The sequence below is a fragment of the Candoia aspera genome, chromosome 1, assembly GCF_035149785.1.
Source record: "Candoia aspera isolate rCanAsp1 chromosome 1, rCanAsp1.hap2, whole genome shotgun sequence".
Lineage (NCBI taxonomy): Eukaryota > Metazoa > Chordata > Lepidosauria > Squamata > Boidae > Candoia > Candoia aspera.
Window position 1 is genome coordinate 49,101,973 of NC_086153.1, and position 12,798 is coordinate 49,114,770.

General features: G+C 40.4%; 1 protein-coding gene across 1 annotated transcript in view; it reads right to left on the reverse strand.

Annotated features, from left to right (window-relative positions):
- USH2A (usherin) overlaps nt 1-12,798 on the reverse strand; it is a 513,845-nt gene that overhangs the window by 337,548 nt on the left and 163,499 nt on the right. Inside the window, exons 23-28 of the mRNA XM_063288775.1 lie at nt 7,846-7,947; nt 7,028-7,201; nt 6,439-6,569; nt 5,250-5,523; nt 3,456-3,659; nt 3,277-3,357 (exon numbers count right to left, since the gene is read on the reverse strand). Of these exons, the coding sequence (XP_063144845.1) occupies nt 3,277-3,357; nt 3,456-3,659; nt 5,250-5,523; nt 6,439-6,569; nt 7,028-7,201; nt 7,846-7,947 (966 nt within the window). The remainder of the gene's footprint in view (nt 1-3,276; nt 3,358-3,455; nt 3,660-5,249; nt 5,524-6,438; nt 6,570-7,027; nt 7,202-7,845; nt 7,948-12,798) is intronic.

The window sequence follows — 12,798 nt, forward strand, 5'->3', positions numbered from 1 at the left end:
CTAGTAAAAATATTCTCATTTCTAACAATCTTTAGCTACTTATTAGATACTGTTACATCAAGTGAAGATCTAATAAAAAAAAAAAACTTTATCACTGGTGACTGCACAAAGGATGCAAAGAAAAGGCTCAAGGAACTCTCTGGCAGAATGATGGATAATGGTTTTGCTATAAATGCCTATCTACTCAACAGCCTTAATGGTTAGGATTGCTGAAGCATTTCTTAACTAAGTATTTCTCTTTTTATGCCTCCCTTCACTAGATTTATTTTTAAAATCTTCCAATGGGGAGAGAAGGCAACTACATAGAAATGATATGTTACTTTTCAAAATGTTGACCAAGTATGATGCCTCCTAAAAGTAGCAATATGATCTACTTACAATGTGTCGGATTGCTGACAATACTACATAAATATATTGGTTTTATTGGTTCTGAAATACATCACTGAGCAAGGTAAGGCACTGTATAGCAGATGGCCTTTTCATAGGGGACATAACAAAACTGACTAAAAAATAATTAAATAGTGCAATTATTTTCTAGCCCTTGGGAACATGTAGCTGCTAGTGCTCTGGTCAGATTATAAATATAAATTTATGGTCTAACTTACTCTGGTCAGACAATTAGGACAAAAATATGGCTGCATTTGCTCACTTTGGGATGGTCAACCACATGGTGGCATTAAGCTGTATAAGCAAAACATCTGCAAGTAAAAGCCTTTTGCTTTGACAAAAACATGTCGAAATCAGCTTTTGTGACTTAAGCACTTGCGTTACCTCTTTGCAAATAGACTGAGGAGGTCATATGCCAATTTTGTTTCTGATTTTTCTTATCAGCAATTGATGATTTAAAAGTGAATGTAATATAATAATAGCAAAAAGGAATTAGGTTGAAGTTCTAGCATGCTGTAAAAAGTGGTGAGAAGCAAATTCTCAAACTGCCTGATTGAAGTGAATGAGATTCTCTCATTTTTTTTCACTCCACTTGCAGATAACAAAATTATTAGCGCTCTGTTCCATTTTGCAGAACCAAATTAAGATTTTGTTTTACTAACATGCTAAGAGTGAGGAAGTGAAGGGAGTGCCAGCTGGAGTACAAGTGGAGGAATTTACAAGATGGATCAGATAAAAATTCAGATTGAGGTCCTCTGAGGGTCTTCACTGTAGATGGCAGTGAAGACAATGAAGAATGCTTCATTCTCTAGCTTCACTGCATCCACACAGAACATGCCAGGTTACATGTTCACACTGTGTGGTATCCGCTCCTCCAGAACAGTTGTTGGGTCGATGTATGCAAACTGCTTGATTCTTTACAGACAAACTCAGTTGGATCAACTCTGAGCTGGATTGGGTCAGGTTGTTGCTGAGGTAAATGGAACTGTGGCACCTGTTTGTCTGATAATTTTGGATCTCAGGAATGTGGACAGAATATTTGGAGAGAAGACTTCAACTTGTTTAATTGTTTCCACTTGGACTTCTAACTAAAAAGACTGTGGCTGCAATTAAATGAGGTGATCAATGCATCCTTGCAGGTAGAATGTTTTTTTCCCCCTGCCTAATGAAAGCAGTTATAAAACCCTTTACTGACCTGGGAGATCTGCCCTATTTTAGGTTAGTCTCAAATGTTTCATTTCTGGGAAAGATGACTGAGAAAGTGGTAGGCTTGCATCTACAGATACCTCTGAATGATACTGATTACATGGATTCATTTCATTTGGGCTTTTGGCCAAGATTTGGTATCAGAAATGCTTTTATCATCTAAGTGGATGACCTACACTAGAAACTGGGTGAGGGCACTGCAGTTCTGGTAGTTCTCCTAACTTCTTGGCAGCTTTTAATAACTACGCCATTCTTCTGAATACCTGACAAGATTAGGCCTTGGGGGCATTTTTGTACAGTGTTTTGGTCACTGCCAAGCCATGTAGAGAAGATGGACTACTGTATGACTCTGAGGCTACTGACATAAGAAGTTCAAGAGTTCAACTTTAATCCTCATTCTTTTCAACATTTATACAACATAACTGGAGATCATCATCTTGGGCTGAGAGAAAGGGACTGGCCCAAGGTCACTCAGCTTTTCTACAGATGCCAGATGTGATTCTTTCTGAACCAGCTGGATTTGGTGATGGTTATCAAAAACATGATTTCATCCTGTATTGACTACTGCGACATGCTCTATATGGGGCTACCCCTGAAGATACCCATAAGTTATCGTGGATGCAAATTCAGCAGCTAGACAGCAAAATGGTGCAGTAGAATCATAAGGAGTCATCAGAAAAAAATGTACTGTTAGCTAATGGCTTCAATGGCAAAAGGTAAGGTGTTAGGATTGACCTTTAGAACCTTACATAGCTTAGAACCTGAGGGACAATCTCTTCCATTACAAACCTAGCTGATGGTTCAAATCTGCAAAATGAAGAATTATGTTGTTTGGGTTCTTGGGCCTTCTCCTGTGTCGCACTCAAGTTATGATGTATATTTGTCTGGGAGAAAAAAAAATCCCACTTTTTCAGTGTTTAGAAAATCTTCCACCATTATTTGTTTAAATTATTTTAGTTTTTACTTGAGTTCTCATTCTAAATTACTTTTTAAACATTTTAGATTCTTGGGGGGTATTTTCTTTTACAATTTTGTTAACCATCCTGAGTACTTGTTAGAATAGAAAGTGGGGCATATATCAAATATTGTAAATAACATTCTCAAGGGGGATGCTTCTATTATTCTAGAAAAGTGCTCTGAAATTCTCTTCTGAGCAGAAACAGCACTTTCTGTTGGACAAAAGAGGCAACACGCTAAAAATATGACTTAAAATAGGGGCTAAACCCACAACCTCATTCAGCAATCTGAATAGTGGAACCACAGGTATGTCCAACTGTGTCTTTTCCAAGGCTGGCTTTTTACAAGTCAGAAAAAAATTAACTCAGAAACCCCCAAACGAGTGTGATAGATATTGGCCAATGGACAAGATGGGAGAAGCAGAGAATCTGATGTATTTCCAGGCCTCTTTCTGCCCTTCTCCAATGTCCAGTCCAGGAGAAAATGGCTTTCTAAATAAATTTATGGAATTTTGTTACTACTCCTGTAAAAGGATGGCAAAAGAAGACAGAAAGTCCAAACCCTGGTCTTCTTACTTCTATCCTACCAGTCCGCAGCCAGCAAAGCTGTAAAAATCACTGAGTTTTGCATCATTGGTTACTGTGCTTTTCTAGTGCCAAACTAAATATGTCCATACATCCTAAATAAAGACTTCATATGGGAACACTATGCAGAAACATTAATTACCTGATTCTCGTGTGCGACTTCGACTCCAGGTACTAGATACAGATCCTCCTTCATTAGATGCAATTACCCGGTATAGATATTCTTGAGGGAGGTGGGGGAGAGAGTGAGAGAGAGATTAATATAGAATCACTGCAAAGTGAACAAAAACCATACCTATAAGGAAGAAACCATTGTAGTACCTGTAAATGGTTGCAGGCCATTATCATAAACTCTCCTCTCTTTTCCTTGATACACTAAGATGGAGTCATTCCCCCTGCAGTTTACAGCACTGTCAGTTGATAGGCACCCATCCAGATTGACTCTGACAGCACTGCTGGACACAGATGCCAAGTTAACGACAGCACCTCGTGTAAATTTAACATCCTTCATGCAGCCACCAAAACCTAGCAAATAGTAAGGGGATTAGCAGCAGGTAAAGGGCTTCAGCTGTTAATTAAGAAGCATGTTTTACTTCTTACAGTGCTACATTTTAGTTGTACAGGGAGCTAAATATAAATGTTAAACTTTAGATTATGTTTCTCTCTCTATACGTCTGTGCAGCAGTATAAAATTATTGCTCCATGCTATCTTTCTGGTCAGCAAAAGATTGATTCTGAGATTGTAGCTCAAATACAAATACAAATTAATGTGATTTGTGATTAATTCCTTTATTCTTATAATAGAGGATGTTCATTCAAATGCATATTTGCCAGGTTAATCGTACAGAAAGTATGACTTTGGGTATGTGAAGAGGATCGCTACTACCTGCTTAGAAATATTTTTTCCCCATACTTTTATTTTCTTAAATAAAGCTGTCTAAATTTTGGTTTTATTTACATGTTACCAGATATTTAGGTGCAAGCATCCTAAAAAGCTGTATCTGTATTAGACATACAGCTGCCCTATCATTTAAAGATGCAATGCCTATTCTGCCTAGCAGTCACTATCACAGTTACAGGTGACCTAGCAACATCTCCCAAGCTCTTGGTTTTGGAGTATGGCAGAAACATTTGCAGCAAAGAATAAGTATACATTTCTGGAGTTCTAATTTGTCAACTGGCTTTTTTTTGGGTAGGGGGGAGCGGTGCCTTCAAGTCACTGTCAATTCCTGGCAATTGCCTGGAGTAGTCCCTGCAGTTTTCTTGGCAAGATTTCCAGAAGTGATCTCCCCTTGCCTGCTTCCTAGGGCTGAGAGAGGGTGACTGGCCCAAATCACCTGGCTGGCTTTGTGCCTAAGGTAGGACTAGAACTCACGGGCTCAGGGTTTCTAGCCTGGTGCCTTAACCGCTACACCAAACTGGTTCTCTTAACTGGCATATATATGATATTATTTATTATTTATAGATCGATTAATAAATAAATAAATGCATTTAAGATTAGTTTGAACAGAACATCTCTATAACAGAGATGGTCTATTTCTATCTATAAAGGTAAAGGTAAAGGTTTCCCTTGACGTAAAGTCCAGTCGAGTCCGACTCTAGGGGGCGGTGCTCATCTCCGTGTCTAAGCCTTGGAGCCGGCGTTGTCATAGACACTTCCGGGTCATGTGGCCAGCATGATGACTCGGAACGCCGTTACCTTCCCGCCGAAGCGGTACCTATTGATCTACTCACATTTTTGCATGTTTTCGAACTGCTAGGTGAGCAGTTTCTATCTATAGCTTTAAATTATTTATTGCTAATTACATTAGTTAATGATAAATATTAGTATAATAAATATAATTAATTATTTAATTTTAAAAGGTAGCATGGAATTCAAAGTAATGTACTAAGTGGTCTTAGGTAAGTAATTGCGTAAATATTAATTACTTAAACATACAGTAGTGGATCCAAAGATGCATGAATACAGTTCCATTCACACACAAATAAAAGTGAATTTTACTGATTTTCCCTCCCCTGCTGCAAACCTTGATTCAAGCTATAAACATTTCCAATAAATATATGCACTCTGTTATCTATGTACAAACCTCTTCCCACTCCCCACGTAGTACATACCTTGCTCCAAGTCCAGCTCTTTAAAGGCTTTCTGGACTTCAACTGGAGTTCCTCCAAGGTAGACTGGAGAGTTTACAAATAGTTGCTCTAAATCAGGTTCCATCACATGGTCTGTCCATTCATTCATCCTTGCTGAAGCTACCAATCCTCTTTTTGTCAAAATAATTTTATTCCACCTACCATCACAGTAAGACAGTCCTAACCAGAGATTCACATGTGTAGAGACAATGCCATTATTTAGTAGGAAAGTCAGGCTTCCACTTTTCAGTTTTGCCTGCCATTTGAAGTTAAAACAGGTGAGAGAGAGAGAAAAAAAAAAGATTGATGATTGCAGGAAAGCAAAACAAAACTAAGATATGAATTTAAGTAATTCAGAAGGTGCAGTGATTATCTAAGGAATATAGTTCCAAGTCTCAGTGGCTATATTGAATCCCCAGGACAAGAAACGCAAAACAACACAAGAGATCACAACTAATACTGGTCTTATTTTGTTTAAAAAGCACAATCCAAGCTTTTGAGAAATACACATTTTTTTCTCAGACTGAATTTGTAGATTACATCCTTCTTTGCATACTATTTCATTTTTAAGATAAAATGAGAATATTCAATGTCAGTTCAATAAGACTTACCCCATCAGCTGTCTAGAGCACTTAAAGAGCCAGAATGGGGAAGAATCAGTTTGTATGTGTCTGTGTGTCTGTTTTTTTTTTCAGTTTTGCAAGCCACAGACAACATTTTTAAAATTTAGAATTAAAACACATCCACGCTTGTCTGCCAAAGTTTGCCCCTATTCTTTGTGTTATGTTAAGAGGGCATCCTGCACTCACATCCTTTCTAAGCTACTCTTTCATGACATATCTTGATCGAAACTGTCTCACCTATTTCTATAAATGCCTAGAGGTCATAGAGGTTATGGGAATATTATTATATATTTAAAAAATAATTGAAGACCCGATGAACAGTTTTCATACACATACAACCTAATTAATAAAACTACTCTAGATTAGGACAAGTTACCTCAATTGGCAGTTCCAAAGTATAAAATATCTCATTAAAATATGGCATACCTTGAAATGATGTCCTGCATGACAGTGGAACATATCCTGCCCAGAACAATTTACAATTCAGCCAAGACATATGCCCCAGCAAAACAACAACAAAAACACAAAAACACACAAAAAGAACCTACAGCAATGTAATCAGGCCCATCTTTGTTGTAAATGAACAGAAGTAATCCACTGAATTGATCTGTTTTAAACATAAAGGAGATCTCAAAATCCACGCCCCCATGAAAAATATTTGAATGGAGTTCTAGGAAACCTTAAGGAGAAAGGCAAGAATGTTATATTATAGTTGCTTTAATTATATAAGTGAGAATAAAGTTTAATATGGGTGCTGCATGGAATTACATATAATATTAGTCTAAGAAATGCAGAGCAAATTTTTGCAATCTTTCAAGAAGCATGCATACACACACACACACACAGAGACACTCAATTTGTAATTCAGCACACATAAATTAGGAACACACATGAAAGCATCTCCACTCTTTTCAACTTCAGCTGAACTGCATCCATCCCTCGATTCTTACAAGCTAGTTATACTTTGGCTGATTTTCATATGATTTTCCCTTTTTGTGTATTTTGAAAAATACTGGATTTTTCAGTTTCACTGCATTTTACTATAATGCATGGACTTAAAAGAATAACAGAACCAAAAGGTAAGTAATAAAAAGAAACGCAGCTACTGTCTTCAGCTATTTTACCATATGATTATACCTTTCCCAAGAAAATGTGCTCCTTCTTCAAGCAGAGTAGGACAACCTTCCCAGCTGCGATAACCATTTGTTTGTTCCACTGCTTCTTCCCAGTCTAAAGGTTCCCAGACTTCATAGGGATGGTGCCTCTTTTGCAAGAAGATATCTCGGAGACATCCCACAAATCCTTCTGTGACTATTTTAGTTGGGCCTGATCAATGAATAAACAAACAAACAAACAAACAAACAGCAAAGCTGCTAGAATTTCAGGATGAAACAGAATCCTTTTGAGATTATACCCATCCTTGCATTCACAGAGCAGTTCCCAGAATCGGTCGCACAGATCCACATTTATCTTTTGGGGGAAGTTTCTTGGATTTGATCCCAAACAAAAAGTGTTGTTGCAGCAGCAGATCTAGAATTTGGGCAGGATTTCGGTGTAGCAAGCATAGGGAGGGGCAGTTGGGAGCGTCTTACTCAATCCAACACATGTTGTTTAATACCTTACACTTATATAGCGATATTTCTTTAGCTGCTGTGCTGTAAAACTATTCTTTTTGGTAGTGTGCTTCCATATCAAGCAGGTGAGGATCAGATAAATCTCAGCAAGCGGTACTGAAGAAATCAGGCTTTGTAAAAGAAGTAAATACCTCTGAAGGTACTAAAAGGAAAGTACTTGCAGAACAGCAGCTCTTGAATATTTAGTGAAATGGATAGAGGTGTCTGCAGGGCCGTGTGAAGAAGTGGTGAGGAAAGTGCATCTGCGCTGTAATGCTTACCAACACAACAAAAAATGTACTTGTTAATTCTCAGAATGCACACCTAAAATAGTCATCTCACCTATGGCTTTTCTTTGAATTGTAAAGTCTTGTGGAAGCCCTCCAACAAAAATGCCTGTATTTTCTCCTATAATGGTACTACCACTCGTAGCTGATGAGGACCCTAAAAAAAAAATAGTAACATTTAAGTATGAACTAGAATATGTTAAGCCAAAATTCACTCTTTTAGTTTTATAGATAAATAAATTATAAGACAAGGAGCCTGACCTCAGAAAAGTGTGCTAGCATGGTAGAAAGCATGAAAAATAACAGTGAAACACAGATAAATAATCCTGAGATAAAAACTTATAGAACGTGACCTCTCAGTGGCTTTCGATAGCATCAACCATGGTATCCTTTAGGGTTGGCTTAAGCAGTTGGGGGTGGCGGTTTTGTGCTGGTTCACCTCCATCCTCCAGGGCCAGTCCCAATCGGTGTTGATAGGGAGCGAGAGATCCAGCCCACAGCCCTTCCTTTGCAGGGTGCCACAAGGTTCGGTACTCTCCCCGCTCCTTTTTAAAATCTACATGAAACCCCTGGGTGAGATCATCCATCACCACGGGATGAGGTGTCATCAATATGCAGATGATACCAACTATACATCTCCATCCCGGGTGATGTAAGTTATGCTGTGACCATCCTCTCTCGGTCCCTGGAGGCCGTGGGGGTCTGGATGGGGAACAACAGGCTTCAGCTGAACCCTGGTAAGATGTAGTGGCTGTGGGTTGGGGCTCCCCTGTATCTGGGAACTTACCATCTTTGGTTCTGGATGGGGTCACACTGCCCCAGACAGACCCGATGCAGAATCTGGGGGTCCTCCTGGACTCACAACTCCTGCTTGAAGAGCAGGTAGCAGTCATGGCCAGGAGGGCCTTTGCGCAATTTTGTGTTGTGCGCCAGTTACGCCCCTTCCTGGTTTGAGAGGCCCTCTGGTCAGTCACTCATGCCCTAATCATCTCCCATATAGACTACTGCAATGTGCTCTACATGGGGCTACCCTTGAAGAGTATCCAGAAGCCACAGCTGGTTCAGAATGTGGCTGCGTGAGCAGTCTTAGGTGCCCCAAGGATGGTGCATGTAACACCTTTGCTGCGGGAGCTACATTGGGTGCCAGTTTGCTTCGGGGTCCAATTCAAGGTGTTGGTTATCACCTTTAAAGCCCTATATGGCATGGGTCCAGGTTGCCTGAGGGACCGTCACATTCCTATAACATTGACCCATCCCATCCAGTCAGGCAGAGAAGGCATGTTACGGACCCTGTCCATGACAGCCTTCTCTGCCATGGCCCCCGCCTATGGAACACTCTTCCCCCAGAGGTGAGGGGGCCTGCCTCCTCCTGGCCTTCCAGAAAGGGTTAAAGACCAGGTTCTGCGATCTCACTTGGGGCGGGAAAGGGGGTAGTCAATCCGGGGGGTGGCTAGCACCTTAAAGTGTACTTATGAATTTAAATCAGAACTTTTAATATTGCCAACCTACATGCTATTTCATATTTATATTAATATATTTATATTTCTTCAGCAAAGGATTGTTACCTTGTCGTGGTGCTGGAGCTTGAGCACCTCAATGATGCCATGAGCTAAACCGTGAAGGGCCACCCAAGACGGGAAGGTCATGACACAGAGGTCAGACTAAATGCGATCCCTGGGGAAGGTAATGGCAGCCCACCCCAGTATTCTTGCTGTGAAAACTAAATGGATCAGTACAACCAGAGATATGTCAGTATACCATCGGAAGATGAGACCCCCAGGTCAGAAGATGGTCAAAATGCTACTGGGGAGGAACAGAGGATGAGTTCAACTAGCCCCAGATGTGATGACGCAGCTAGCTCAAAGCCAAAAGGACGGCTAGCGGCCGACGGTGCTGGTGGCGAACGGAGAATCCGATGTTCTAAGGATCAACACACCATTAGAACCTGGAATGTAAGATCTATGAGCCAGGGCAAATTGGATGTGGTTATTGATGAGATGTCAAGATTAAAGATAGACGTTTTGGGCATCAGTGAACTGAAATGGGCTGGGATGGGCCACTTCACATCAAATGACCACCAGATCTACTACTGTGGACAAGAGGACCACAGAAGAAACAGAGTAGCCTTCATAATTAATAGTAAAGTGGCTAAAGCAGTGCTTGGATACAATCCAAAAAATGATAGAATGATCTCAATTCGAATTCAGGGCAAGCCATCTAACATCACAGTGATCCAAATATACGCCCCAACCACAGATGCTGAAGAAGTTGAAGTAGAGCAGTTCTATGAGAATCTGCAGCACCGACTGGACAGGACGCCTAAAAGAGATGTTATTTTCATCATGGGAGACTGGAATGCTAAGGTGGGCAGTCAGATGACACCTGGAATTACAGGTAAGCATGGCCTGGGAGAACAAAACGAAGCAGGACATAGGCTGATAGAATTTTGCCAAGACAACTCACTCTGCATAACAAACACTCTCTTCCAACAACCTAAGAGACGGCTTTATACGTGGACTTCCCCAGACGGACAACACCGAAATCAGATTGACTACTTCCTTTGCAGCCAAAGGTGGCGGACATCTATACAGTTGGTAAAAACAAGACCTGGAGCTGACTGTAGTTCCGATCACGAACTTCTTCTTGCACAATTTAGGATCAGACTAAAGAGATTAGGGAAGACCCACAGATCAGCTAGATATGAGCTCACTAATATTCCTAAGGAATATGCAGTGGAGGTGAAGAATCGATTTAAGGGACTGGACTTTGTAGATAGGGTCCCGGAAGAACGCTGGACAGAAGTTCGCGACATTGTTCAGGAGGCAGCAACAAAATACATCCCAAAGAAAGAGAAAACCAAGAAGGCAAAGTGGCTGTCTGCTGAGACACTAGAAGTAGCCCAAGAAAGAAGGAAAGCAAAAGGCAACAGTGATAGGGGGAGATATGACCAATTAAATGCAAAATTCCAGAGGTTAGCCAGAAGAGATAAGGAATTATTTTTAAACAAGCAATGCGTGGAAGTGGAAGAAGACAATAGAATAGGAAGGACAAGAGACCTCTTCCAGAAAATTAGAAACATCGGAGGTAAATTCCTGGCAAAAATGGGTATGATCAAAAACAAAGATGGCAAGGACCTAACAGAAGAAGAAGAGATCAAGAAAAGGTGGCAAGAATATACAGAAGTCCTGTATAGGAAGGATAACAATATCGGGGATAGCTTTGATGGTGTGGTCAGTGAGCTAGAGCCAGACATCCTGAAGAGTGAGGTTGAATGGGCCTTAAGAAGCATTGCTAATAACAAGGCAGCAGGAGACGATGGCATCCCAGCTGAACTGTTCAAAATCTTGCAAGATGATGCTGTCAAGGTAATGCATGCTATATGCCAGCAAATTTGGAAAACACAAGAATGGCCATCAGACTGGAAAAAATCAACTTATATCCCCATACCAAAAAAGGGAAACACTAAAGAATGTTCAAACTATCGAACGGTGGCACTCATTTCACATGCCAGTAAGGTAATGCTCAAGATCCTGCAAGGTAGACTTCAGCAATTCATGGAGCGGGAATTGCCAGATGTACAAGCTGGGTTTAGAAAAGGCAGAGGAACTAGGGACCAAATTGCCAATATCCGCTGGATAATGGAAAAAGCCAGGGAGTTTCAGAAAAACATCTATTTCTGTTTTATTGACTATTCTAAAGCCTTTGACTGGGTGGACCATAACAAATTGTGGCAAGTTCTTAGTGGTATGGGGATACCAAGTCATCGTGTATGCCTGCTGAATAATCTGTATAACGACCAAGTAGCAACAGTAAGAACAGACCACGGAACAATGGATTGGTTTAAGATTGGGAAAGGAGTACGGCAGGGCTGTATACTCTCACCCTACCTATTCAACTTCTACGCAGAAGACATCATGCGACATGCTGGGCTTGAGGAATCCAAGGCTGGAGTTAAAATCACTGGAAGAAACATTAACAATCTCAGATATGCAGATGATACCACTTTGATGGCTGAAAGTGAAGAGGAACTGAGGAGCCTTATGATGAAGGTGAAAGAAGAAAGTGCAAAAGCTGGCTTGCAGCTAAACCTCAAAAAAAAAAAAAACCAAGATTATGGCAACCAGCTTGATTGATAACTGGCAAATAGAGGGAGAAAATGTAGAAGCAGTGAAAGACTTTGTATTTCTAGGTGCGAAGATTACTGCAGATGCTGACTGCAGTCAGGAAATCAGAAGACGCTTAATCCTTGGGGGAAGAGCAATGACAAATCTTGATAAAATAGTTAAGAGCAGAGACATCACACTGACAACAAAGGTCCGCATAGTTAAAGCAATGGTGTTCCCTGTAGTAACATATGGCTGCGAGAGCTGGACCATAAGGAAGGCTGAGAGAAGGAAGATAGGTGCTTTTGAACTGTGGTGTTGGAAGAAAATTCTGAGAGTGCCTTGGACTGCAAGAAAATCAAACCAGTCCATCCTCCAGGAAATAAAGCCAGATGCTCACTTGAGGGAATGATATTAAAGGCCAAACTGAAATACTTTGGCCACATAATGAGAAGACAGGACACCCTGGAGAAGATGCTGATGCTAGGGAGAGTGGAGGGCAAAAGGAAGAGGGGCTGACCAAGGGCAAGGTGGATGGATGATATTCTAGAGGTGACGGACTCATCCCTGGGGGAGCTGGGGGTGTTGACGACCGACAGGAAGCTCTGGCGTGGGCTGGTCCATGAAGTCACAAAGAGTGAGAAGCGACTAAATGAATAAACAACAACATATTTATACTTATACTTATACTTATACTTATACTTAAGATGTCTTGTTTTTATTGTATTTTAATCGCTTTTTAGCTTACTGTAAACTGCCCAGAGTCCCTCTTTTGAGGGAGATGGGTGTTTACAAAATTCGATAAATAAATAAATAAATAAATAAATAAAATAAAACATTTTAGAAAAAATATACTGTGGAAGAAATTCTCGAAAAAAATAATAATCTATAAATTGTCCATAATG